This window comes from Accipiter gentilis, chromosome 16 (genome assembly GCF_929443795.1).
Source record: "Accipiter gentilis chromosome 16, bAccGen1.1, whole genome shotgun sequence".
Classification (NCBI taxonomy): domain Eukaryota; kingdom Metazoa; phylum Chordata; class Aves; order Accipitriformes; family Accipitridae; genus Astur; species Astur gentilis.
The window spans coordinates 2783679-2810848 of NC_064895.1; the positions used below are offsets into that span (position 1 = coordinate 2783679).

A 27170-nucleotide genomic window follows, 5' to 3' on the forward strand; every position below is an offset into this window, starting at 1 on the left:
TGGGGTTCCCTTCCCTGTGCCTCAGTTTCCCCTCAAGGTTTAAGTTTTGATTTTGGGGGGGGGTGGGGGGGGCTGACCCAACTCCAGGCACCAACCCAAAAAAAACCAGCACCCCAAAAACCACCCGGGGGGGGGGGGGAGCACACCCCATTGGGGAGGGGACACGACACTGTGGGGACCCCCCCAAAACCCCTCCTCAGTTTTTGGGGGGCTACCTGGCTTCAAGGCAGGGTTCTCCCCCCTCAGCCCTCCCTAATTTGGGGGGGGCTAGGGGGACCACCCCCCCTACCCAGCCGGGGGCTGCTGGCCCCCCCAGTCACCCGGCTGAACAAGGGGGGCCCCCCAGCCCCCCCCGGGGGGGGGGTGAGGCCGGTTTTGGGGCGGCCCCGCAGGGGTTAAGTGCCACATTGGCAGCGGCGCTGGGCGGGTGCGGCAGCCCCGGACTGGAACCAGTTGGGCCGGGGAGCTGGGAAAAGGGGGGGGGGGCACCGGGGAGGGGGGGGGAGCCCCGCCTGCGGGCACCGGGACGGGATGGGGGGGGCTCTGAGGGGGTCCCGCTGCATCGCCAGCCCCCCCCCCCCCCCCGAAGCTGGTGGGACCCCCCCCGTGTGCCCCCCCCCCCCCCCAGTCTGTTTGTGCCCAAATTTCCACGGGGCGCGGGGGGGTGGGTGGCTACAGTTGCCCCCCCCCCCCCCCCCCCAGGCCCCAGGGGGTGTCCGGCCCCAAAGCGGGTCCTTACTGGTGCCCCCCAAATGGGTCCAGGACCCCAAATCGGGTTCAACCCCCCCCCCCCAAAAGGGGTCCTTTGTGGTACCCCCAAACGGGGTCCACGTCCCTGTGTCCCCCTCCCCAAACCGGGTCCCTCCTGCTGCTGCCCCCCCCCAAACCGGGTCCCCGATCCCCGTGCCCCCCCCCCCCCCCCAAAAGCAATCCCCGTCCCTCCCCCCCCGGGGTCCCTCGTGCCACCCCCCCAAACCAGTATGACCCCCCCCCCAGCTCCCTCCTGGACTGGGTGCTACTGGGATAAGGGGGGATGTCCAAACCCCCCTCTCCCCCCCTCTTTACACCCCCCCCCCCCCCAGGCACACGCAACCCCCCCCCCTCCACACCCCCGCGCGTCACACACCCAACTTTCCACACCCCCGCGCGTCACCGGCACACACTCACACTCACGCTCACTCACACTCACGCACTGGCAGTTACACACTCAGTTACACACTCAGTTACACACTCACCCCCCCCACTCACACTCCCCCCCCCCGTGGGTCGCAGACACGCGTGAACACTCTCCCCCCCCTCTCCGCCCCCCCCCCTCCCCGGCCCCGCTCCCGCTGTCGGGGTCCCGCACCGCGTCCCGGCCCCCCTCCCGCCCCCTCCCTCCCGCTCGCCCCCCCCCCGTACCGCGGCGGGCGGGCGGCGGCCAGGCGAAGGGCGGCAGGGCCCCGCAGCGCGGCCCGTACCCCGCCTTGCGCAGGGCGCAGGCCCCGCGGTTGGTCACGTCGTGCAGCCGCCGCGGCCCCGCCAGCGCCTCCAGGCAGTCGTACATGGCGGAGGAGGGGGGGGGGGGGAAAAAACCACCTCACCGGCCCCCGGGCCCCGATCCCGGCCCCGATCCCGGCCCCGGCCCCGGCCCCGGCGGGGTGCGGCGCGGCCCGGCCCGGCCCCGCGGCCCAGCGACCGGGGCGGGGGCGGGGCGGGGGCGGGGCCTGAGGGAGGGGGCGGGGCAGGGGGCGGGGCCGGGCGGGCACGCGCGCCGCCGGCGGGGGGGGGGGGGGGATGCGGGGGGGGAGCCGGAGGCGCGGCGGGTCGGCGGGGCCGTGTCACGCACACGCGGTGTCACGCGCGGCGTCGCGCACAAAAACGCACGCGCGCGGTGTCACGCGCACACGCGGTGTCACGCGCACACACGCGCAGTGTCACACACACACACGCGAGTGTCACACACACACGTGGTGTCACACACACACGCGGTGTCACACGCACACACGCGGTGTCACGCACACACACACGCGAGTGTCACACACACGCAGTGTCACGCACACACGCAGTGTCACGCACACACACACGCAGTGTCACACACACGCAGTGTCACACACACACACACGCAGTGTCACGCGCACACGCAGCGTCACGCACACACACACGCAGTGTCACACACGCAGTGTCACGCACACACGCAGCGTCACGCACACACACACGCAGTGTCACACACACGCAGTGTCACACACACACGCAGCGTCACGCACACACACACGCAGTGTCACACACACGCAGTGTCACGCACACACGCAGTGTCACGCACACACACACACAGTGTCACACACACGCAGTGTCACGCACACACGCAGCGTCACGCACACACGCAGCGTCACGCACACACACACGCAGTGTCACACACACGCAGTGTCACACACACACGCAGTGTCACGCGCACACGCAGCGTCACGCACACACACACATAGTGCCACACACAAACATGGTGTCACACACACACGCGGTGTCACACACACCCCGTGTCACACACACACCGTGTCACACGCAGTGTCACGCAGACACACGCAGTGTCACACACCCGGTGTCACACACCCGGTGTCACACCCAGCGTCACACACGCACACAGTGTCACACACGCACAACGTCACACACACGCAGTGCCATGGGCACAGAGTGTCACACACACACGCAGTGTCACACACGCGGTGTCACACACACGCGGTGTCACACGCAACGTGTCACACAGGGTCACGCAGTGTCACACCCCCCCGGCAGGGAGGCGGTGCCCTGACCTGCCCCCAGCCCCGCCCCCAGCCCCCGTGTCACCTCCCCCAGTCCCTCCCAGTCCCCCCAGTCCCCGTGTCACCTCCCCCAGTCCCTCCCAGTCCCCCCAGTCCCCGTGTCACCTCCCCCAGTCCCTCCCAGTCCCCCCAGTCCCCGTGTCACCTCCCCCAGTCCCTCCCAGTCCCCCCAGTCCCCGTGTCACCTCCCCCAGTCCCTCCCAGTCCTCCCAGTCCCCGTGTCACCTCCCCCAGTCCCTCCCAGTCCCCCCAGTCCCCGTGTCACCTCCCCCAGTCCCTCCCAGTACTCCCAGTCCCCGTGCCACTTCCCATGGTCCCTCCCAATCCCCCCAGTTCTCCCTCCCCACTCCCCCCAGTTCCATCCCGTGTCCCCCCACGCCTCGTGTCCCCCCCTCCCCAGCCCCCCAGTCCCCACGTCACCCCCCCAGCACCCAACCAGGGGGACCAAAGCAGTGGGGACACCTTCATGTCCCGCCCAACCCCCCCGTGCCACCCGTGTCCCCCCCACGCGTGTCCCCCCCACGCGTGTCCCCCCACGCGTGTCCCCCTGTGCCACCCCATGCCCCCTCATTCGTGTGCCCCCCCCCCCCCCCGGGCCACCCTTTGTGCCACCGCACGTGTGCCCCGGTCCCTCGAGGGGCCCCACTCCTGTCCCCGATGCCACGTGGTGGCCCCCAAAAGGGCCCCCCCGCACCCCCCCCCCCCCATCCCCCTCCCTCACCGCAGCCAAAAGGTCCCAATTAGCCCCGGCCGCCCGCGGGTAATTAAAACCAGCAGCCGAGCCCCCCCCTTCTCCAGCCGGCTGCTGGTGGCCTCGCACGGCCCTCGCACGGCCCTCGCACGAGGCCACGCCGCAGGGGCCGGGCGGCTGGGAGCCGTGCGAGGGGGCACGAGGGGGTGCGAGGGGCTCCGGGGGGGTTGGTTCCGTGCAAGGCTGGCACAAGGGGTTGGTGCGAGGTTTGCACGGGGTGGGGGGTTTCTGTGCAAGTGTTGCACGAGGTAGGGACGGGGGGGGGGGGGCCGTCCGTCGTGAGCAGCGTGTTCACGCCCAGGACCAGCATGCCCGTGCTCGTGCGAGGAGTTTGCACGCCGGGTTGTGCGTGATGCCTTACGGGCTGGGCCGGGAGTGCCACGGGGCCCCCGATGCACGCGCGTGTGCAAGGCCTCCTGCCGGTGTGTCCCTGTCCCCAACGTGGGTCACGCCAACTCACACGTGTCCCCGTGCGTGGGGTGCCGGGGGGGGGGGGGCAGGCAGGTACCTCCCTGCCCCCCCCCCCCCGCCCACGGGTGTTTCCTGGACACCTGGGTCCCTCCCGTGGGGCCAGGGGCACCCGGAGCAGCTGCCACTAGGAAGGGGGCGAGTGTGAGCGTGCACAGGCGGGTGTGAGCGTGCACGAGCGGGCGTGGATGTTCGCGAGCTGGGGGGGGAGCGCGCACAAGCACGTGTGAGCGTGCGCCAGCGTCTGCGGGCATGGAAGGGGGTGCGTGAGCGTGTGCAAGCGGGTGTGAGCGTGCACAAGGGTGCGTGAGCGTGCACAGGTGTGTATGGGCACGCGGGAGTGTGCACGACTGTGAGCTTGCACGAGCGTGCGTGGGCACGCAGGAGCGTGTACAAACGCGCAGAGGCGTGGGCGAGGGTGTAGAGGACTGAACGAGCGCACAAGACCGCGCACGCGTGCGTGTGACCAAGCGCGACCGTGACGGCACGCGCAACTGCGTGTGCGATCGCACACGCGCGTGACCCCCCTCTCCCCCTTTTGCCGTGCCCCACGGCGTACGGCCGTGCCGCGCGGCAGCCGGCGTGTCCCCGTGTGCGCAGGCGTGCGAGGGCGTGCGAGGCCTGTGCCGGCAGCACCCGCCCGGCCGCATTCCTGCCCCCCCCAAGCTGCACCCACACCCCCGCCCGGGGTGCACCACTCCCACCCACGCCAGCACCCGGCCCGGCGGGGCCCCACGGGTGCAGGATGGTGGGGGCCGGTGGTGGGTCCCCGTGGGGAGGGGGGGGTGGGTGTCCCCCCCCCCCCGTGAGGCTCAGCCTGGGGAGGCACCTCGTTTGCACGGCACGATGCTGCACGGCGTCGCACGGCGTTGCGTCGCGCGGCCTCGCGTGGCGTCGCACGGGCTTCTCGCGGGGCGCAGCGGCATTGCACGCCGTGCCACAGCACTGCCCGGCGTGCCGCGCCGTCGCGCGGCACGGTGCGGCACACCGTGGCCTTGCACGACTTTGCACGGCTTTGCAGTGCATTGCACGGCGTGGCGTGGCATTGCTCAGCGCGCTGTGGCATGAGCGGCTTTGCACGGCGTCGCGCTGCCTTGCGCTGCCTTGCACGGCTTTGCACGGCTTTGCACGGCTTTGCACAGCATCGCGCTGCCTTGCACAGCTTTGCACGGCTTTGCACGGCATCGCGCTGCCTTGCGCTGCCTTGCATGGCTTCGCGCAGCTTTGCACGGCGTCGCGCTGCCTTGCACGGCTTTGCACGGCTTTGCACGGCATCACGCTGCCTTGCGCTGCCTTGCACGGCTTTGCACGGCTTTGCAGTGCATTGCACGGCGTGGCGTGGCATTGCTCAGCACGCTGTGGCATGAGCGGCTTTGCATGGCGTCGCGCTGCCTTGCACAGCTTTGCACGGCTTTGCACGCCATCACACTGCCTTGCGCTGCCTTGCATGGCTTTGCACGGCTTTGCACAGCTTTGCACAGCATCGCGCTGCCTTGCAAAGCTTTGCACGGCTTTGCACGGCGTCGCGCTGCCTTGCGCTGCCTTGCATGGCTTCGTGCAGCTTCGCACGGCGTCGCGCTGCCTTGCGCTGCCTTGCATGGCTTCGCGCAGCTTTGCACGGCGTCGCGCTGCCTTGCACGGCTTTGCACGGCTTTGCAGTGCATTGCACGGCGTGGCGTGGCATTGCTCAGCACGCTGTGGCGTGAGCGGCTTTGCACGGCGTCGCGCTGCCTTGCACAGCTTTGCACGGCTTTGCACGCCATCACACTGCCTTGCGCTGCCTTGCACGGCTTTGCACGGCTTTGCACAGCATCGCGCTGCCTTGCGCTGCCTTGCACGGCTTTGCACGCCATCACACTGCCTTGCGCTGCCTTGCACAGCATTCCATAGCTTTGCACGGAATTGCCCGGTGTTGCACAGCTTTGCACGCCCTTGCACGGACGGTGAACCGTTGCCCGGCGTGCCACGGCTTTGCACCGGTTTTGCGCGGCATTTGACTCCATCGCACAGCGTTCGATGCCCTTGCACGCTCTTGCACGCCCTTGCACGCCCCTCCCGGCCCTTGCACACGCTGCCCCGCGCTCCCCAGCCCCCCCCACCCCCAACGCTCCGCGCCGTCTCCCGGCGTGTGCCAACCCACGCCCCGTGGGGAAACTGAGGCACGGGGGGGGGGCGGGGGGACACACCCCCGCGGGGCGGGGCGGGGGCTGCTGCCGCGGGGCCCCCGGGCCGAACAAAGCCGCCATTGAGCGGCCGGGGGAGGATTTTTCCACCCAAAACCTTTTTCCATGACCCCATCGGCTGCGGGGCCTCCCCCCCTCCCCCCGCCTCCTTCCTCCCCCCTCCCCCCTCCTCTTCCTCCTCCCTCCCGGCCAGCGGCTGCGGCGCCTTGGGGAAACTGAGGCACGGAGGCGGGGGAGGGGGGCGGGGGGCACACGCGTGTGCCGGGGGTGTGGGACACGCGTGTTTGTGTGTGCAGGGCGCGTCCCCGGGTGGGGGGGGTCACAGACGCGCACGGGGGTACACGCTTGCACGCGTTGCCTCGCACGCGCCGGCGCGGGCGGCCGCACGTTTGCGCACAGCCGTGAGGGCACGCGCACGCCGGTGCACCCGTGGGCACGCTCGCCCCCTCAGACACACTCGTGCTCACACACGCACGCGCGCGCACACACCCGGACGCTGCCTTGCACGCTTACGTGCTTGCGCACACACGTGCACGGGCTGGCACCCACGGTCGCACGCCCACGCCTGACTGGGACACAGCCACGCCCTCCCACGTGCTCACGCCCACCCACTCACACCCCACTCCTCCCTCCCCCCCCCCCATGCTCACACGCGTGCTCACACGCGTAATCCCCCGGGGAAACACGCTCTCGCACACGTGTGTGTGCGCTCACGTCCCATCCCCCCCCCTCACATTCACCCGGCAGCCCCCTCCCCCCCGTGGACCCCCACCCCTCCCCACCCCCGCTCACCTGGCGTGGCCGTGGGTGCGTGTGTGGGTGCGTGTGCGCCGCCCGGGCCCTGCACGCTCCGTCATGTGACGCCGCCCTGAAACCCGCCGCATTTTTTCCCAAACCGCAGGACGACACCAGCGAGGACACGGCACGGCACGGCGAGGACACGGCTCTGCCACCCCCTAAGGGGACGGGGACACGCGTGGCTGTGGGGGCTGGGACGGGGCCCGTGCGTGAGCGTGGCGTGTCCTGGGTGACACGCTTGCACACACGTGGCATGTCCTGGGTGACACGTTTCTGCTGCATGGCACGTCCTGGGTGACGCTTTTACACATGCATGGCATGTTCTCGGTGACACGCTTGCATGTACGTGGCATGTCCTAAGTGACATGCTTGCACACACATGGCATGTCCTGGGTGACACGCTTGCACACACGTGACATGTCCTGAGTGACACGTTTATGCTGCATGGCACGTCCTGGGTGACACTTTTACACATGCATGGCATGTTCTCAGTGACATGTTTGCATGTGCGTGGCATGTCCTAAGTGACACGCTCGCACACACATGGCATGTCCTGAGTGACACGCTTGCGTGTGTATGGCATGTCCCGGGTGACACACTTACACCTGCCCGGCACGTCCTGGGTGACACTTTTGCACATGCATGGCATATTCTGGGTGACACGCTTGTATGTGAGTGGCATGTCCTAAGTGACATGCTTGCACACACATGGCATGTCCTGGGTGACACGCTTGCGTGTGTATGGCATGTCCCAGGTGACACACACCTGCCCGGCACGTCCTGGGTGACACTTTTGCACATGCATGGCATATTCTGGGTGACACGCTTGCATGTGTGTGGCATGTCCTAAGTGACATGCTTGCACACACATGGCACGTCCTGGGTGACACGTTTCTGCTGCATGGCACGTCCTGGGTGACGCTTTTACACATGCATGGCATGTTCTCAGTGACACGCTTGCATGTGCGTGGCATGTCCTAAGTGACACGCTTGCACACACATGGCATGTCCTAAGTGACACGCTTGCACACACATGGCATGTCCTGAGTGACACATTTATGCTGCATGGCAAGTCCTGGGTGACACTTTTACACATGCATGGCATGTTCTCAGTGACACGCTTGCATGTGCGTGGCATGTCCTAAGTGACACGCTCGCACACACATGGCACGTCCTGGGTGACGCGCTCGCACGCACAGGCCAGGCCCTGGCTGACACGTTTGCACGCTGCGGGTGCCACACGTGTCAACCCTGCACACAGACGCAGCCGCTGAGACGCTACGGGGGGGCGACACGCTGGCACGCGTGTGCTGCCCCCGGTGTGACATACGCCCACGCACACACACGTTCCCGAGGGGGTGGCAGAGCCCGGTGCCACCCCCCTGTGTCGCACCCGCAGCCCCCCCAGGACACCCTGCGTCCCCCCCCGCTGTCACCCCATGTCACCCCACTTTGTCCCCCCCACGCCCCCGGCACCCCCACGCGTGCCTCGCACGTCCCCATGTCCCTCCCATCCTTCTGCCCGTGTCCCCCCCCCCTCGCCGTGTCGCAACGCTCCCGGTCCCCGCCAGGGGGCAGCACAAACCCCCGGGACGCCCCGCCCCGCCCGGCCCCGCCCCGCCCCGCCCAGCCCCGCCCCGCGGGGTGTCGCGCGTGGGGCCGGTCACACCGCGGGGCGTGTGTGTGTGTGTGTGCGCGCAGGGGGCAGCAGGGCGGCCCCAGCCCCCGCACCCATGGGTGCTGCCACGTGCGCTGCCCGCCCCCGCTCAGCGGCTTTGGGCCGTAAATCCCCCGGGATGGGACACGGGGGGGGGGGGGGCCGGGGGCGGCACCGCCATGGGACTGGGCTGGCCGGGACCCCGGCCCCGCCGCCGCGGGGGGCTCCCCATGGCCTGCTGCTGCCCCCCCGCTTGCCCCCCCCAGTGTCACCCCCCCTGCTGCCCCCCTGCCTGCTGCCCCCTCTGCTGCCCCCTTGCCTGTCCCCCCACCTGCTGCCTCCCACCCTGTCCCCCCCCCTGCTGCCCCCCACCCTGTCACCCCCCGTGCCGCCCCCCTTGCTTCCCCCCCCCCCCACCTGCCCGCAGTGTCACCCCCCACCCTGGCACCCCCCACCCTGTCACTCTCAGTGTCACCCCCTCGGCTGCCCCCCTCCCTGCTGCCCCCAGTGTCGCCCCCCAGCCTGTCGCCCCCCACCCTGCTGCCCCCCACCCTGCTGCTCCCCTCTCCCGACGTGCTGTCCCCCCTCCCGGTGCTGCCCCCCCCGGTGCCCCCCTTCCTGCCCCCCCCCTCGCTGCCCTGCCTGCCGCCCCCGACTGAGCATCAAGTGAAGGGGTGCCCGGGGTGTCCCCCCCACCCTGGGACCCCTCGGGCAGGCACCCAGCAGCTGTGGTGAGTATGGGGGTGCCTTCCCCCCCCCCCCCCAAAGTGGGGAAACTGAGGCATGGGCAGGGCTGCCCCCCCGCCCAGGGTTGTGCAAGGGTGAGGGGGGGGGTGTTTGCACGGGGGGGCAATTGCAGAAGGAGCAGGGCTGGTGCACAGGGGTTGGGGCAATTGCACCAGGCGTGGGGTATGGGGGGTATTAGCACCGTGGGGCATTGGGGGTGTTTGCACGACTGGGGGGGGGCTATTTGCGTGGGACCGTGGGTGCCACGCCGCAGTGTGGGGCTGCCGTGGCACGGGGGGGCGTGCTGCACGCGCAGCGGGGCTGTTGCACGGGGACAGCAGCGTGCACCGGGGGGGGGGGGGGCACATTGCAGAACCTGGTGCCATGTGGGTTTGCCCTCACGTGCTGGTGTGCAAGCGTGTGCGGGGGGAGCTGTCCCCTGTGACACCCCCCCCCCCAGCTAATCCCATGCGAGCGCAGCAGCTCAGCGCCGCCGCAGGCAGCTTGGCCTCGCATGAGCTGCGCTGGGCCCACGCGGGAGGGAGGGCACCTCACAGGGCACCCGCGTTTGCTGAGCGAGGCCGTGCCGTGCCAGGGCGTGCAACGCAGCCGCGCAGGGCTGCAAGGAGTCGTGCTGTGCAGGGCTGTACCAGGGCACGCAATGCAGCCGCGCACAGCTGTGCCATGCCGCGCCATGCGTGGCTGCACCAGGGCACTCAACGCATCTGTGCACAGCTGTGCCATGCCGCGCCATGCATGGCTGTACCAGGGCACTCAACGCAGCTGCGCACAGCTGTGCTGCGCCGCGCCATGCATGGCTGTACCAGAGCAATCAACGCATCTGTGCACAGCTGTGCCATGCCGCACCATGCATGGCTGTACCAGGGCACTCAACACAGCTGCGCACAGCTGTGCCGTGCCGCGCCATGCATGGCTGTACCAGGGCACTCAACACAGCTGCGCACAGCTGTGCCGTGCCGCGCCATGCATGGCTGTACCAGGGCACGCAACGCAGCCGTGCACAGCTGTGCCGTGCCGCGCCATGCATGGCTGTACCAGGGCACTCAACGCATCCATGCACGGCTGTGCCATGCTGTGCCACGCATGGCCGTACCAGGGCACTCAACGCATCCATGCATGGCTGTGCCGGGCCACGTGCCGCAGCCAGATGCTGCACTCAGCCGTGCCATGCTGGGCCAAGCCATGCTGCACAGCCCTGTGCATCCACGCCGTGCATTGCCGGGACCGCCCTTGCCCCCTGCCCTGCCCTGCCTTGCCCTGCCCTGCCTTGTCTTGCCCTGCCCTGCCCTGCCCTGCAGCCGGCCTATAGGGTGGGCCGAGCGGCGCCGAGCCCTGCCGAGCGGCGCCGAGCGCGATCGGGCGCTACCTAGCGGCGCCGAGCGGAAACGAACGCTGCCGGCTGCCGCCGAGCGGCTCCGAAGGTTGCCGAGCGGTTCCGAAGTCTGGGTCGAGGGCTGGCGGGTTGGCCGGTGCCAGAGCGGCGGTGCAGGGAGTTCGATCCCGCTGGCGGCCGGTTCTGTTTCATAGCGTTATCGACGGTCTGGAGGAGGGGATCCGCGCACCCTCACTTTTCCGACGACACTGGGCCGGGCGAGAGCGTTGATCTGCTGGAGGGCCGGAAGGCTCCACAGCAGGATCTGGGCAGGCTGGGTTGATGGGCTGAGGCCAGCGGTGCGAGGTTCGGCAGGGCTGAGGGGTCACAACAGCCCCGCGCACTGGGACGAGCGGCTGGAAAGCTGCCCGGCAGGGAAGGAGCCGGGGGTGTTGGTCGACAGCCGGCTGAAGATGAGCTGGCCGCTTGCCCGGGTGGCCAAGGTGGCCGGCAGCATCCTGGCTTGTGTCAGAAATGGTGCGGCCAGCGGGACTAGGGAAGGGATCGCCCTCCTGTACTCAGCACCTTGAACACCGTGTCCGACGTTGGGCCCCTCGCTACAAGAAAGTCACTGAGATGCTGGAGCGTGTCTAAAGAAGCCGGTGACGGGTCTAGAGCACCAGTCCTGTGAGGAGCAGCCGAGGGAACAGGGATTGTTTAGCCTGGAGAAGAGGAGGCTGAGGGGAGACCTCATTGCTCTCTACAACTACCTGAAAGGAGGTTGTAGTGAGGTGGGGGTCGGTCTCTTCTCCCGAGTAATAAGCGATAGGACAAGAGGAAATGGCCTCACGTTGCACCAGGGGAGCTTTAGGTTGGATATGAGGAGAAATTTCTTCACCGAAAGGGTTGTCAAGCACTGGAACAGGCTGCCCAGGGATGTGGTGGAGTCACTGTCCCTCGAGGGATTTACAAGACATGCAGACGTGATGTTTAGGGACGTGGTTCAGTGGTGGACTCAGCAGTGTTGGGTTAACAGTTGGATGTGATGATCTTAAAGGTCTTTTCCAACCTAAACAATTCTGTGGTTCTATAGGCACCCCACAGACACCCCATACAGGTCCCTATAGGCACCACTGGCCCATAGGCACCCACAGATGCCCTGTGACAGGCCCCCTGTGAGGCAGTGCCACCCCCTATACACCCTATAGACACCCCCACACACGCCACAAGGGCCCCTATAGCCACTTCTGCCCCCCAGACACCCTAAACACCCCACAAACACCCCATACAAAACCATATAGCCACTGCTGCCCCACTGGCAACCTACAGACACGCCGTGACCACTGCCCCATAAGCACCCTATAGCAACCAACAGACACCACTGACAGGGCCCTATAGTCACAGCAGCTACATGCATACGCTAAAACCACCCCATAGGGAACCTGTGCGAGCCCTCGCAGATACCACTGCCCCAGGGACACGCTATAGATACCTGACAGCACCCCTCTGAGAGGTCCTATAGGCACCCCCACCCCATAGGCACCCCACAGACACCTCACGGAGGGCCCTATAAGCACCGCTGTCCCATGGCCACCTCAGAGACACCCCCTGTGAGGGGACCCATAGGCCCTACTGCCCCACAGACGCCTCACAGAGGGCCCTATAGGCACAGAGGGCCCTTTAGGCACCCCACGGAGGGCCCTATAGGCAGCGCGGCCCCATAGCCGCCCTATAGACACCCCCCCCGCCCCCCGTTGGGGGGCGAAGCTGACAGGAAGGGGCAAGTTCAGCGCGGGGGGAGCGAGGGCCCGCATCACGTGACGCGGGCTAAGATGGCGGCGCCCGGGGCGGCAGCGGCCGGCGCCTGGCGGAAGCGGGTGAGTTCAGGCGCTGTCGCTGCCCCAGCTGAGGAGCAGGTGGGGGGGGGGAGGCTGTGGGGACCGAGGGGGGGAGGCTGTGGGGACCAGGGGGGGCAGAGGGGGGTATGTGGGGCCTGTGGGTCCCGTATGGGGCCGTGGGGCCTGTGGGTCCCGTGTGGGGCCTGTGGGTCCCGTGTGGGGCCTCTGGGTCCTGTATGGGGCCGTGGGGCCTGTGGGTCCCGTGTGGGGCCTGTGGGTCCCGTATGAGGCCAGGGATGGCTGTCGGCCTGTGGGTCCTGTATGGGGCCGGGGGTGTGTGTGAGGCCTATGGGTCCTGTATGGGGCGGTTGGGGGGGCTGTGGGGCCTATGGAGACCGTATGGAGCCGGGGGGGGGCGTGTGCTGTAGGGTCTGTGGGTGTGTGTGGGGTCGGGGAGGGCTGTGGAGGTCTACAGGGCGTATGAGGGCCGTATGGGGGCTTATAAGGGGCACTTGGGGTGGGGGTGGGGGCTCTGGGGCGGCATGTCGGGCCGGGGGACCCAGGGCTGTGAGGTATCCGAGAGGGGCCCTGTGGGTCTGGAGCTGTGGGTCTGATAGGAGAGGGCCTGTGGAGCCGTATGGGGTGGGGGGGTTGTGGGGGCTGTGCTGTGGGGATGCGTGGGGCAGGACCAGGGGGGATGTATAGGTGCTGGGGGGGTGATCTGGGGGCCCTGAGGCAGGTGGGGGGAGCTGCACAGTGGGGAGAGGGATGCCTGGGGCAGGAGGGTGACAGGGGAGGGGGTGTTGGGGGGGCTGATGAAGCCAGAGGTGCCTTTTGGGGTGAGCTGGGGGGCTAATTGCGGGGGACCTTCCCCTAGGAGCCACCACCCACCCGCAGACCCACTGTCCCCCATTCCCCTCCCCGTGCAGGACCTCTGCAGCTGCTCCCAGGCCCGGCGATGCTGATGATCTCCCTGGCGCCATGCTGCTCGCCTCCTACTCCGCCTGTGCCCTCCTCCTGGCCGCCTGCCTGGCGCTGGAGCTGGCTGCCTGCCGCTCCCGCCCCCCTGCTGCCCCCCACCATGCCAACCCGGCCTTCCGCCGCTTCCAGCGCGGCTACTACCGTGTCTACCTGCCGGCACTGGCCGCCGACTGGCTGCAGGGACCCTACCTCTACAAACTCTACCAGCACTATCGCTTTCTGGAGGGACAGATCGCCATTCTCTACGTCTGCGGCTTCGCCTCCAGCGTCCTCTTTGGGTTGGTTTCCTCTTCCTTAGTAGACCGATTGGGTCGGAAGAAATCCTGCGTCCTTTTCTCCTTGACCTATTCAATTTGTTGTTTGGTCAAACTCTCCCGGGATTATTTGGTGCTGGCGGTGGGGAGGGTTTTAGGGGGGTTGTCCACAGCGTTGCTCTTCTCCGCCTTCGAGGCGTGGTACGTCCATGAGCACGTGGAGCGGTACGATTTTCCGACCGAGTGGATCGCTGTCACCTTCTCCCGGGCGGCTTTTTGGAACAACATCATCGCTGTGGGTGCTGGGGGGGTGGCCGATTTCTTCGCTGAGTGGTTAGGGTTGGGCCCAGTGGCTCCATTCATGGTCTCCATCCCCCTCCTGGTGTTGTCGGGGGTCTTTGCCGTGAAAAATTGGGACGAAAACTATGGGAAGAAACGAGCTTTCTCCAAAACCTGTGGTGACGGTTTGAAGTGCCTCCTCTCTGACCGGCGCGTCCTTCTCCTGGGCACCATCCAGGCTCTGTTTGAAAGTGTCATCTACATCTTCATCTTCCTCTGGACCCCCGTCCTGGATCCCCACGGTGCTCCCTTGGGCATCGTCTTCTCCAGCTTCATGGCTGCCAGCACTCTGGGCTCCTCGCTTTACCACCTGGCTGTCTCCAAGAGGTACCACCTCCAGCCCGTCCACCTCCTCTCCCTTGCCGTTCTCCTGGTCTTCTTCTCCCTCTTCATGCTCACCTTCTCCACCAACCCCGGCCAGGAGAGCCCCGCCGAGTCCTTCCTTGCCTTCCTCCTCATCGAACTCTCCTGTGGGCTCTACTTCCCGGCCATGGGTTTCCTCCGACGGAAAGTGGTGCCAGAGAAGGATCGCCTGGGGGTGATGAACTGGTTTCGCCTCCCCCTGAACTTACTGGCCTGTCTGGGTTTACTGGTTCTCCACGACAGCGACCGTCAGACGGGCACCAGGAGCATGTTCGGCGTCTGTGCGGCCGTCGCACTGCTGGCACTGCTGGCCGTCGGCCGCCTCTTCACCCTCAGCCGCCATGACGCCGAGCTCCGCCTGCCCACGCCGCCGGGACAGGCTGATGCCACCGATGCTGTGCCTGAGCTGTGACGGGGTCCCGTGACAGGTGTCATCCCCCCTCCTCCCCCCCACCCGAAGGGACCACGACGGGATGTGGGGACACCCTGACCCATTGCTATGGGGTGAGTGGCCGCCCTGGGTGGCTGGTGACCCCCAAAATGTCCTGTTCCCCACTGCCTTTGTGGTGGCAGGGAGGGTTGGAAGCATGTGGGGAGGTGTATTCTCTCTTTTTTTCTTTTTTAAAAAAACAAAACAAATAAAAGGTGTTTCTGCAGATCCCCACCCCCCTCCGCACAGTTATTTGGGGGAACCTGCTCCAGACCTGCCCCCCTGCCCGGCACGGGGGTCTGTGTGCGTGCAAGTTGCACACTAGAACCTTATTGTCCTGAGCAGTGGTGTGCAGAGCTTGCACAATCATCCCCGGTGCACGGGGGCAGTTCTGTGCACGCTGGGGTTTGTGTTGCACAGTTGTCCTTGGTGCACAGGGGAGTTTCTGCGTGCACCGGCGTTTCTGTTGCACCAGCACGTGACTGTCCCACTCTGCACAGAGCTGTGTCCCAGCACCTCATTGCACGCTGATCCACAGGCAGCCCCTTGCACGCCACATGGCACACCCCCCCCCCGTTGCACACTTGCCCGCACTCCAAGTGCTGCGTTGGGCAGCGATCCTGGCACCTCGCTGCACGCCAGCGGTCTCGTTGCACGCTGGTCCCTGCACGCCTGGGGCACAGGCATCCTTGCACACCTGCTCCCATTGCACAGGTGTCCTTGCACACCGTAAAGCTGTTGTGTGCTAGTCCCTGCACACCAGCACCCTGTTGCACACTACCTGTGTGCACGTCACCAGTCTGCTGTTGCACGGGGGCCCTTGCACATCCATGCCTGTTACCTGGGGGTCCTTGCACACCCACACCCATTGCAGGTGGAGGTCCCTGAACGCTGTTAGGGGTTTACACACGCCAGCCACTGTAACAGAGTCTGACCCTCTTACAGTCATTGACTTCACCTTACCAGATGTCTGCTGGAAATACAATCCAGCGGAGAGGAAACAGTCCGGCAGGTTCCTGGAGCGTGTGGAAGAGACTCTCCTGACACAGCTGGGGAGGCACTTGGCTCGGGAAGGTGTTCCGCTGGACCTGCTGTTTGTGAACAGAGAAGGACTTGTGGGTGATGGGATGACTGGAGGCCGTCTTGGGCACAGTGATCACGAAAGCATAGAGTTTTCAATTCTCAGAGAAGGAAGGAGAGGGGTCAGCAGAGCTGCCACCTTGGACTGCCAGAGGGCAGGCTGGCCTGGTTGGCAGAGCCCCTCGGGCGGCAGTCCCGAAGGGCAAAGCGGTCCAGGAAGGCTGGACGTTATGCAAGGAGGAAATCTTCAAGGCACGGGAGCAGGGTGTCCATATGTGCTGAAAGACGAGCTGGCGGGGAAGACGACTGGCTTGGCTGAATGGAAAGCTTTGGCTGGAACTCTGGGGAAAAAAAAAAGGAAAGTTTATGACCTTTGGAAGAAGGGGCAGGCAGCTCAGGAGGACTACAGGGATGTCGTGAGGGTATGCAGGGAGAAAACTAGAAGGGCCAAAGCCCAGCTGGAACTTAATCTGGCTATTAGCAACAAAAGGACGGCTAAGGAGAATCTCCATCCTTTCTTGGATGCGGGGGGGAACATAGTGACAAAGGCTGAGAAAAAGGCTGAGGTTCTTAGTGCCGCCTTTGCCTCGGTCTTTAATAGTAAGAGCAGTTGTTCCCGGGGTACCCAGCCCCCTGAGCTGGAAGACAGGGTCGGGGAGCAGAATGAAGCCCCTATAATCCAAGGGGAAATGGTTAGTGACCTGCTACACCATGTAGACACACACACACGTCTATGGGGCTGGATGGGATCCACCCTGCCCCCAGGATTGCCCCCATCTTGATGCCCCCCAGCTCCGGGGCCACCCCACTGGGGCATGGCTGGAGACTGGGGAGACGCGGAGAAGAGAGGAGATCATCACACGCATCACGTGCATCTTGCTGACTGCAGCGGAGAGCTGGATGCGGAGCTTCACTTCAGTAGAATTGACCCGACTCATCTTTTTAAACTTACGTTCGTAATTAGGAAGTATTTTTTGCAACTGTAGGATTGGGTTGCAAAGCCTGATTGTATACCGAAATGAAATTCTAGTGGATGTTTTCCGCAGTCAAACATCTGTATCATTAATCTTGGTTACATTCTAGTGCAGAATCAATGTATTCGCATTATACTTTTCCTACTGTGCTGTGATGTTACTGATAGGGACTAACAAACTGCTCGTTTTGGTTTCTGCTTTGGGTTTTTTTGACTGTTTTTTTATAGTGCTTGTCTATGCCAGCATCCTTATTTCATAGTGTCTTTTTTTAGAAAAGCATGATAAAAATGGTGCTTATTGAATTTGGGTCCACCAACTTGTCCTGCTTTTTCCATTTCTTCTTTTAGAAATCGGCATGTTTATCTTAAAAGGGCCTTTCCAGACATGACTTTGAAAGGTTGGAGTTTGTGGGTTTTTGGTTTTGTTTTTTGGTTTGTTTTTTTTCCCCCGTGTACTGTTCTGACTGGTAGGTGCTGAGTAAATGGTGCAGTTTACCCTTTACAGATGGAGTGCCGAATTAGGGAGAGTAAAGGGGCAACTTGCTTTTCTGGTTGTAAAGGCACAGAGGACTAATTACAGAGGTATAAAAGGTCATCAGCTTTGAATATGTGCAAAATGGCAGGAAATTTGGCCTGCAGAAATGTAGGCGATTCAGACAATTAGGTCTTTATCAGATGTGGGCACTATCTTGTTTGCAATCAGTTGCAGCATGATGAGCTTTTTAGCCTTGTCTGTAATGAAGTAGACTTGATTAGATATCATGAGAACTGAAAATCTGATATGCCTTTTGGGGGATTTGAGAGACAGGGTATGTAACTACTTTTTTTTCCTTCTTTGGTCTGGAAATATAAATGGGGGAAATTATTTTAAAAGTTTGGTTGTCAAAAAGGACTTAAAGAAAAAAAAGAGTGGTGAGAATCTTGTTTCAAATGAAATGAAGCTTTGTTGGTGAAGTTCACGGAGGTGCTAAAGTTCTGTTTTCTGTTGATGTCAGAGGGATTTTTGTAATGTGCCCTTGAATGTTACACAGTAAAGTCTGTACAGTAAAATCTGGTTTTGTGTCGCTGTATAAAATAGAGGAACAAACTTTCTCAAGCCATGAAATCTGGATACTGAGGTTTACAGTAGCAGATTTCTGTACAACACACGTTTGTTACCAGGCAGGAGGAATACCTGGTGGGTTGGGTGGTATTTTAGTATGAGACAGAGCTGATGTTTCCCGACTGTGTTTTCTTTCCCAGGTCATAAATCGGGTATAGTGGTAAAGCCCACTGAAAGGTGGTGAGGCGGTGTTGCTGGTTCCTTCACCAGTCATGCCTTGCCTATGCAGCGCTCTGCTGCTTGCAATTAAAATCAGTTTTTTTTGCTACCTTGGCATCAGTGCTGGAGGCTGCTGTCTCACGGTACAAGATTTCTCAAATGAGTAGTAACGTTAACGATGATTTCAATGCCCGTTTCCTTCCCAATATGCTGAGTTGGGGGGCAGGGGGGCAAAGTAACGGTTTGGACCTTGCGGGGTGACTGAATTTGCCATAATGAAAGTACGTTAAGAGACTCTTACACTCCAATTTGATGTGTGATTCTGCGGTCTTGTACAGCTCTTTGAATTGCCGTTTCAAGCTCTCTCCCTCATCGGGTCTGTTAACACAGAAGTGAGAAGGGTAAGTCGTGCAACCAAATTGGGGGACCTTCCCGTCCTCCCCCAAGGTAGAGATCTCCCCAAAACGTCTGTTTAGGTGTATAACACACAAGGTGTTTAGGTATATAATACACAAAGTAGGTGTATAATACACAAAGTATATTTGGTAGTTGCCTTTTTCCATTACGAGGTGGGTTTAAATCACAAGTCTTGCACAAGGGAAGGCAGGAATGCCAAGCAGACTTTCATGCCGCTTATGTAGGAGATGTTTTCCCTTGCATTAGTAATTAAGTGAAAAGAAATCTTAAAAATAAAGCTCTTTTAAGTGGAAAAGAGGATGCAGTGATACCGCTGTTTGGTCGGAACAGGGTTTCCCATCATTCAGAGGCTCTGGGAACACGGCGGGTATCAGACGGACTCGGAGCAGTTCCCTGGCCACCCTGGTCTCCTGAGGTTATGGGAAGGGAGGACACAGCATCTTTTGGGGGATTTTGAGGACTTTTTTCTGTTCTTCTCTTTATCTCTCTCTTTTCTCAAATTATCATGGGGTTTGCTGCTGCTCATGCTTATTCATCAAAGTGAAATGAATTTGATTTGGTTTTATTTTATTAATTCTCTGCATTCTTATGATTGCAACAACAGCGATTACAGCTGAGAAGTCTCTGGCCAGCTCTTGCCGTGGTGTATAATAGCAGTGTCTTTTTCAGATTAAGGTAAAGTACGATTTGTTTAGTTTGTCCCACCTGAGGTTATTTTCTCAAACATCAAGGCTAAAAAGGAATAAGGAAGGTAAAAGTAAGAATCTGCAGAAGTAGTTGTGTTTTCTCTCAGGAGTTTCCTATTTTCCGGTTAGTATTCAGGCCCTTAACAGTATGAAAAATATCAAAGGGAGAATGGGGCGCTGGGATTCAGCTGCTGTACCTGTTAAAGAATTAAGAGTATATAAAACTTCTGTACCAAGTAGTCTCGGTGCATTATAGAAGTTAAACTTCTTTTGTGTGGATCTGTAAGACTGGCCTCCTTTGAAGTCATTTTCAGTCTTTTTATTTGAAGACCTCAGCTCCTATCTTTGTGGAAATTCCTCCTGAAAGTCTCTGTTTTGCACTGTGTTTGTAAGACCTGAAACCATTCACGTTTACCCTTAACAGATTAAACATTCAATAGTTCTGTTGCTTTTTAAACAGGGGCATCAGTATGCACATGTAGGAAGATCGACTGTGGAGCTGTGCCATGGTAACTTGTGTTGCTCATTAGCCATTTTTTACAGCTTAGCTGAACTCACTGGTGTAATGTGGAAAATAAAATTGTTTAATGTTTTGGTGCAGAGCGCCATTTTTCCCCCTGTGTCCTTTGAAATGTTGAGCATAATTTTCAGTACTATGAAAAATAAAATACTAGAAACCATGAAAAGAAATATAAAAGAAGCAAGAAGGAAAAGGTACCTAAGAATGTACAGTCAATACATTTTGAAGCTGAAATTAGCAGAAAATATCCTCAAAGTGCCTCAATAGCAAATAAATAAATAAACCAAAGACAAAGCAGACGGTGTGACAGTATTGCAGTGGGGGGAAGGGCAAGTGACTCTGCCATTTGGATATAAAAAAGGTTTGAAAAGGCATTCTAATTAAGTGCTGCTCACACCTCTGCAAATAATGCCAGTAATTACTAATAATAGTTACTATTATTAGCAATGATAGTAATAATAGTTACTACCGATTAGTAATATTACTAATAATGTTTGAATTTTGAGGTAAGTCACAAGCGGCACAATTCCAAGGATAAAGGCTCCGTTTGCCTAAAACTTGCGAGTCGGAAGTGAACTTCTGAGAGAAGAATTTCTGAATAGATTTGGGGGAGAGGAGAAGTTGCTTACATTTCCAAGCTAGCTCTCCCTGCTATTTTCTCTACATGACACTGGGAGAGAAATCGAAGAAAGAAAGATTTTTAATACCTGGTGCGGTGGCCAGAGTGATTCCTCTGGAACTGGGCTTGTTCCTTTTGTCTGCCCTTTATTTCCCCCTTCTTTCCCCTCCTCAAAATTCCCGTGCACATACACTGTCAGTGTTCTAGCAGTATGTATGTTTTTTTCTGATGGACTAATAAGGCTGAATTTCTTTCAGGGTGAACGACAAACGTGATGTAACGGGAGGTTCTGTGATTCTGTTCCTGCACACGGCGCCTGCTGCTGTCAGCGTTCCTGGGCAGAACCGTTCCTCTCGTCTTAGTTGTAATGACAGTTTGTGTGAAAAAATAAACCCAACAATACAGTCACTGTTGCAAGGCTGGGATTAGGGAAATGTATTTAATCACTAGAAATTAAAGAACTTATGGCTTTTCTTCTTGAGATAAAGGGCGAAGACTCTGCAATCTGAATAATTCCTTTAATGAAGGTGGGATGTTGCTGATGCTACTTTTATCAGGTTTTCACATAGTAAGAATTTTGTGGTGTTCTCCGAACCTGGCTATATTATTTGTACAATATTTACTTGGTTTTCCTTCTTGAATTCTATGCATGTTTTTATTTCCCACCCCCCTTTTTAAATGCCGTTCCTACCTGTGACAGCATTCTATGGTATTTATCCCTAATGTTTGTATTTATCTCTTCCTCTGATGAGGCATATGTGATGGAAGGACACACCGTTTGTTTTGTAAAGTTTCCATAAGCTTCTCGCCAAAACTGTTGCTGGTGTTGAGTCCCAGAACTTGTTAGCTGTTCATTTACATCTTCAGCAGAAGTGTAAGTATGTAAGTTTTGAGTAATCTTTTTCCTTTAGTCCTTCAGCTTTCTTAACAGTAAGGAAGGACTGCAAATCTTTGGAGGCTCATCTGGGGTTTTGATGGCCCAATAAAACTAAAATTTTTTTGGCATGAAGCCTTGAAATGCTGCAACAGCTCTCGGATATGATCGGTATGATCGAGAAAGACTGCAAATGGGGCCAGTATTGGACGTTACCGCGATGGATTTGCGAGAGGGTTTTTTCCCTTCTCCCCTGTGGCAGAATAAAAGTCAGCTAAATGACAGAAGATTATCTAAAGATTGTCTTTGTGATCATCACAAGATTCACATTTAAAATGGTTTTTAAATTCTGTGTTTTGTCATGTAAGTTCTACGAACACTTTGTTCTGTACTATATGATTGAGAAAGAAAAACTTTAAGAAACTTGCACTGATTGTGAGGCAGTTATCAACTATTAAGAGAATCTGACTGTTAATGTCCCTGATTCATTTAGTTAGTTAGTTATTTAATTAATTCAGTAATTTTTCCACTGAGAGAAATCCACTTTTTTTTTTTTTTTTTTGGCATAGGTTTAGATGTCAATATCTTTTTCTGTCACTTAGCAGATTAGGCACCTCGAAGAGCAAACATGTCTCTCTTACTCTGTAATGGGCAGGACCTTACATTCTGATGATAACTACCCTTGATATTACCTGCTTCAGTTTTTGTTCGGTGATTTGTAGGATGAGGTTCATGTTGCTTCTATTGCCTGCAGAGCTGTATTTTCAGTGATTGACTGAAGGACAAGTTTTGGGTAACTACAGGTAAGTAGTTATGGTAGTTTAGTGTATAGTAGTTTTATTTCCCTTAAAGCAATATTGCATTTGGCTGTTCTGCTGGTTCTTCATGCTTAGTATTTACTAACCGGGGGGAAAAGACTTTAAAAGGATTGAGTAATCATACCCATACTTTGGTTTTTTTATTATGTTGTCTTCCATGAAGAAAAAAATCCCATTTTTTTCCTTAACTTATAAGATCTAACCAACTTCATACGTAGTTGTTGTTTATCCATTTCTCCATCTTAAGCACTTCAGACAGATGAGAACCAAGCCATGAGCCTCCCAAATTGTACACATAGTTAGTATTCCCTAACTGACTACTAACTAGTCCTAGTAGTTGCAAGACTCACACTTTGTTGCAAGAAGGGTGAGAACGTCAGGTTCATGACTGTGTGTCTGCTTTGTTTAGTAACAACCTCTGTGGTTTTTCTAGCAGTTTTATTTAAACTTGACTTGGTGAACAAAGGAGTGTAATTCACTTGGAGGCTGAACTTTTTGAGGCAACGATACAGGAAAAACCGTGCCGGCTCGGTAAATGGGGATGAAACCCTGGATCCACCAGAGCAAACCCAGGCGATAACGTGAGTGGTGGAACTGCAGGGTTCAGCCAGGAACGCAGTCGGTAAGGGAAGGGTAGGAACAGTTTATCTGCCATGTCTGGAAGTGGGAGATGAGCCCGGTGACCCCTTTGGAGATGCCAAGTACTGGGTCTCCATCTGAGAGAACATTTGAACGTTTGCATTGACCGGTCCCAAGAGCGAGGGGTAGGAAAACTCCTGGACTGAGAGCGACATCTGAGCTTCTGCCCTGCCTAATTTCTGTTGGGCTTTTCCAGTTTTACAGTTTGGCTTGTGAGTCTTTTGAGGCCAGTACTGATGGGATTACTGGTGTTTTATTTTCAGCACTGAGGAAAGTCTCTGCTTTGAGGTGTGTGGTCAAGCACAGACACGTTTATTTAGTTTTCCCTTAATGTACTAGTTCAAAGTAGGACAGCCTTCCTCTCAAAGGCCGCTTGTTTGAATCCCTTCAAGGCTGGTTTGCATTTGTATGATTGATCTGTCAAGCCCTTTCTCCTCATTCTGTCACAAACCAAACTTGTCTCTGCTGCTCCGTGCGGACAAGCACATAGTATGTGGTCAGAGGGTTCCCTGAAAGTCTCAGAAAGGCTCATGAGTAGAGGCTTAGCTGTGTGTGTAGCTTGCTGCGTGAGCTGTGAACTAGTAAGTACCTTGAGAAGACACTCAAAGCCAGTGCAGATACTGACAGTGCAATGTGCTTATAGCGGTCTTTAGTAGAGAGAAATTCTTTATTAGAAGGAAATCCAGACTGGCTGGTGTGAGAGCCAGCAGTTCAGCGACAGGAAGCTTTGTTCTGAGCCCAGCCTTTCTTGGAAGGATTCTGGTGTATCTGTACAGCCTAATTTTACATCACACCCCTCACCTGGCTGCAATCACTCTCCAAGCTAAGCACAAGCTGGTTTAGCAGAAATTGCGTAGCGAGCCCTGCTTAACCACACTTAACCACCCCCTCATAGCCTCTTGGTATCAAAATGATGTTTTCCGCTCTCCACAGCGAGACGTACATTTAGATCCAAAGTCAAGATCTTTCAGTTTTGTAAAGGTGAACGGCTTTAAGATCAAAACCTCCGAAAAGTTTAAGCAGTGTTTCCTGACGTCTTTTAAGTTAAAAATAAGTAAGTGCAGAACCCAAAATCTTAACAACATTGCCCTGCCTCCCTCCAGGAATGGCTGCAGAATTTCTCTTGGTTGCTCCATTAGCTGTCTTCTTTCACTGTGAAATATCAGCAAAACACCGTTTCTGGAACACTTTCTCTAGCATCTTCCTAGAAACAAAACCCCAGCTTAAACTAGGTAAGTAACTTGTAGCTTGCATGGTTTCTCTTTGAGGGTCCTAAAGAATTAGTTGCCTGGAGGGGAAGGAACGCCAGCAACAGTTACCTATCTGTAACAGTGCTGCATCTAAAACGAGGTACAGCAGATAAGAATTTTACTGCTTTGAAACTCCTTTTTCAAGGGTGAGTATGTATTTTAGAAAACATTCTTGAGCACTGTTACATGAAGATTCACGTTAGTATTGTGAACAAGAGCTTTTGTTAAAAAAACCCACCAAACCCACCCTCTATTTTCAGGTGTTTCTAAAATAAACTCAATATAAATGATTGTGGTATGTTGACCCTGGCTGGACGCCAGGCGCCCACCAAAGCCGCTCTATCACTCCCCTCCTCAGCTGGACAGGGGAGAGAAAATATAACAAAAAGCTTGTGGGTCAGGATAAGGACAGTTTAATAAAGCGAAAGCAAAGGTTGTGCGGGAAAGCAAAGGAAAGCAAATGATGTTATTGTCTACTTCCCATTGTGCACTCGCATTGCCAGGGCACTGAACACCAACATCTATAGAAAAATAAGGCACAGGGAAATAACTGCTTGCCGAGGAACGCTTTCTCTTGCAAACTGCTGCAGCCTTCTGTCTCACACGCTGCTGAACTTCGCTGAGGTGAATTCAGATACTTGGACTCGACTGGACACTGGGCTGGTTTTGGAGCTCTGTTTCATTGTGGAGGGAGGAGATTACTCCCTGAATCTCGCTTTTGCATTGCAGATCAGCCTTGAAGTAGAACTTGGCCAAACCAGCCCTCAATGAAAGGAAACTGCGCGTGTTGCCGGCAACTTTGTAATTTTAATATTCAGCTCTTTATATGTAACACGTGTAAGTAAAGAATGCTTAGAATTCCAGGTGGGAAAAGCATCTCAGGTAGTTTTCCGTTTGGGGTTTTAGACCTTGGTTTTTTTGCTTTTATTCCTGAATAAGCCATAAAATATTAGAAACTAACTGCTGTTGATTGTACTTCATGTGTTTTTGATAAAATACCAAGATTTTACTTTAAAGAAAAAAAAGAGCCTCCAAACTAATTCAAGATTTCTTTTGTGAGAGAAACTTCTTCCTAGGATTTTACTCTTTGAGAAACAAATGGAGAACCAGTAATGTTTGGAAAGTAACTAATGAGGTGTTTTCTCGCTCTTGCAGTTGTTGCATTTCTCCAGAAGGTGGAACTTAGTAACTACTAAAAACAAGCAAAAGCTTTGCTGCATGTGACAAGTGGTGCTGTTTGTCACCAGCTCAAGAATGAAGCAGCACAGACACCGTAGGGCTACTGGAGCTTTAAATGTTGCTCGTCTGCCTGATGTTGGATGTTCCTGAGTGAGAACTGTATAGCTAAGTTTGGGTTTTTTTTCCCCTTCTACCATCCATTACCACTGTAGTAGTTGCTTATTAAAATCAAACCGTACTCCACTTGCTTTCTAGGAAGAAAGTGATCCTGAAACAGATGCTGTTCCAGCCCTCCAAGGTCTTATACGAGTGTTTCACTCTGCTCATGCTCTGATGACTTGGTAGATGAGTTGGAGCCTTTGCAGGGTTGGAACTAGTGGGTTGTTTTTTTGGCCTGTTCTGGTTTTTCGTAAATGTTTTTGTTTTCATTATTTCCTCCTAGGTTGCAACTCTTCCAACTCTCCGGTTGGGAACACTGTGCCTCGCCAAAGGATGCAGAAGCGGGCAAAAGTTTTATCTTTGGCTAAAAGGTACTTGGGCTTTTGGGAAAGGGAAAATTCATGCCCTAGTGGCTGGTTTTGTGGGGGTTTTGTTTGTCGTGTGCAGCCTTTCCCTAGCATATGGCACTTTTCCGCAGCTGCTGTTTTTTCAAAGTCCTGTCAGCTGTGCGTCAGCCTAGCATTTTGCTGGGAAGGTTGTTGAAATGAAGTGGTTTGTGCACACAACAGCACTGTCTCTAGTTTGGCTGAAGAAAGGCAGGAGGGTGGAATGCTACTGTTTTATCAAATTGATAATGGGTAACTTGGCATGGTGCGCATTTAGTGTTGCAGTCAGCCTTATGGTGTCAGTATACAGCCCATACTTAAGACAAATGAGGAGACTTCCTGAACTTTCTGACTTGTGTTTTTCTTTGTAGGATTCTGCGTGGCAATAGGGAATGTCCAACTCTGCAGCCGAAAGAACCGCCTCCTCCTTTGCTAGAGCCAGATCTGACTGAATTTGATGTAAAGCATTCCCATTTGCCATCGGAAGTCCTATCCATGCTTAAAAATGTTAGGTAATGTTGAATGGAAGGATAAGTTTGGATTTTGGTTTTGGCAGGTGTTCAAGTGATCTAAATATTTGGCAGTTTGGGGCAAGTCTTAGGTTTTATCAGTGCATGGTCAGAATCTTTAAGCAGTTGACTGAAAATTCTTCTGTGCATGAGGAAAGAATAAATGACTTCTAATTTTTTAGAAACGTTAAGAAAATAGTTGAGTGTGTTTTTAGGAAAAAAAAAAAACAAACAAAAAAACAAATCAGAAAAAGAAAGGATTTAGATTAGTGGCCTAAATTCAGGGCTAGTGATAATAAAGCTATTCTAACATGAACAGATTTCTGTTAGTGCATTCTAAAAATTCCCTTTAGACTATATCAGACAATTTTTTGGTACAGAAAAGCATCAGAATTGGTAAATGTTAATTGGATACCATATAGACAACTCTCTGAACTGCTCTTTGGCAGGATGAGAAGAAGGGATAGTCCTTCTGCCTGTTCAGCACGGGGTTAAATTTGAGATGAGATCTTCTGATCTGTAATTTTGGTTTTGTTTGTGTATGTTCATTTTTCTCCCCATTATGATATAATTTAGTCCTGAAGGTCATACATACTCTAATAAAACTGCTATTTAAGTCATCTAAACTTTCTACTGTGGAATTCTGATCTCCTATGACTAATCGATGTTGCAGAAGAATTTGATTGATTGATCCTGTTAAGTGTGATCTAATGGAGCTATGTGGAGGGCCCTTCTGGTGCTGTGCACAGAATGATCACATGTGCCTGGCAAGATCATGGAGTGGATCCTCCTGGAAACTGTGCTAAGGCACGTGGAAAATAAGGAGGCGACTGGAGACAGCCAACAAGGCTTCACTAAGGGCAAATTGTACCTGACAAATGTGG

General features: G+C 56.8%; 2 protein-coding genes across 5 annotated transcripts in view; both read left to right on the forward strand.

Moving 5' to 3' along the window:
• The window catches only part of LOC126046694 (tensin-2-like), a 5354-nt gene extending 5304 nt beyond the window's left edge, over positions 1 to 50 (forward strand). Inside the window, exon 7 of the mRNA XM_049819432.1 lies at positions 38 to 50. Coding sequence (XP_049675389.1) covers positions 38 to 50 — 13 coding nt within the window. The remainder of the gene's footprint in view (positions 1 to 37) is intronic.
• Positions 51 to 12467: 12417 nt separating this feature from the next.
• On the forward strand, positions 12468 to 26758 carry MFSD5 (major facilitator superfamily domain containing 5). Of its 4 annotated transcripts, none has more exons than XR_007508407.1 (5): positions 12468 to 12588; positions 13479 to 14990; positions 20730 to 24035; positions 24783 to 25762; positions 26149 to 26758. XR_007508407.1 is itself a non-coding variant. In XM_049819547.1 (2 exons), exon 2 carries the CDS (start codon positions 13531 to 13533, stop codon positions 14896 to 14898), a length of 1368 nt encoding a protein of 455 aa, XP_049675504.1. In that variant the 5' UTR covers positions 12468 to 12588; positions 13479 to 13530; the 3' UTR covers positions 14899 to 15144. The 4 variants fall into 4 exon arrangements, 1 of the variants encoding a protein (XP_049675504.1); XR_007508408.1 differs by having other exon boundaries at positions 25209 to 25762; XR_007508409.1 differs by lacking the exon at positions 20730 to 24035 and having other exon boundaries at positions 25675 to 25762; positions 26149 to 26737.
• The last annotated feature ends 412 nt before the right edge of the window (positions 26759 to 27170 follow it).

What these genes read in the sequence shown, in the direction of transcription:
- MFSD5 (XM_049819547.1), top strand. Translation starts at nt 13,531, where the DNA reads ATGCTGCTCGCCTCCTACTCCGCCTGTGCCCTCCTCCTGGCCGCCTGC.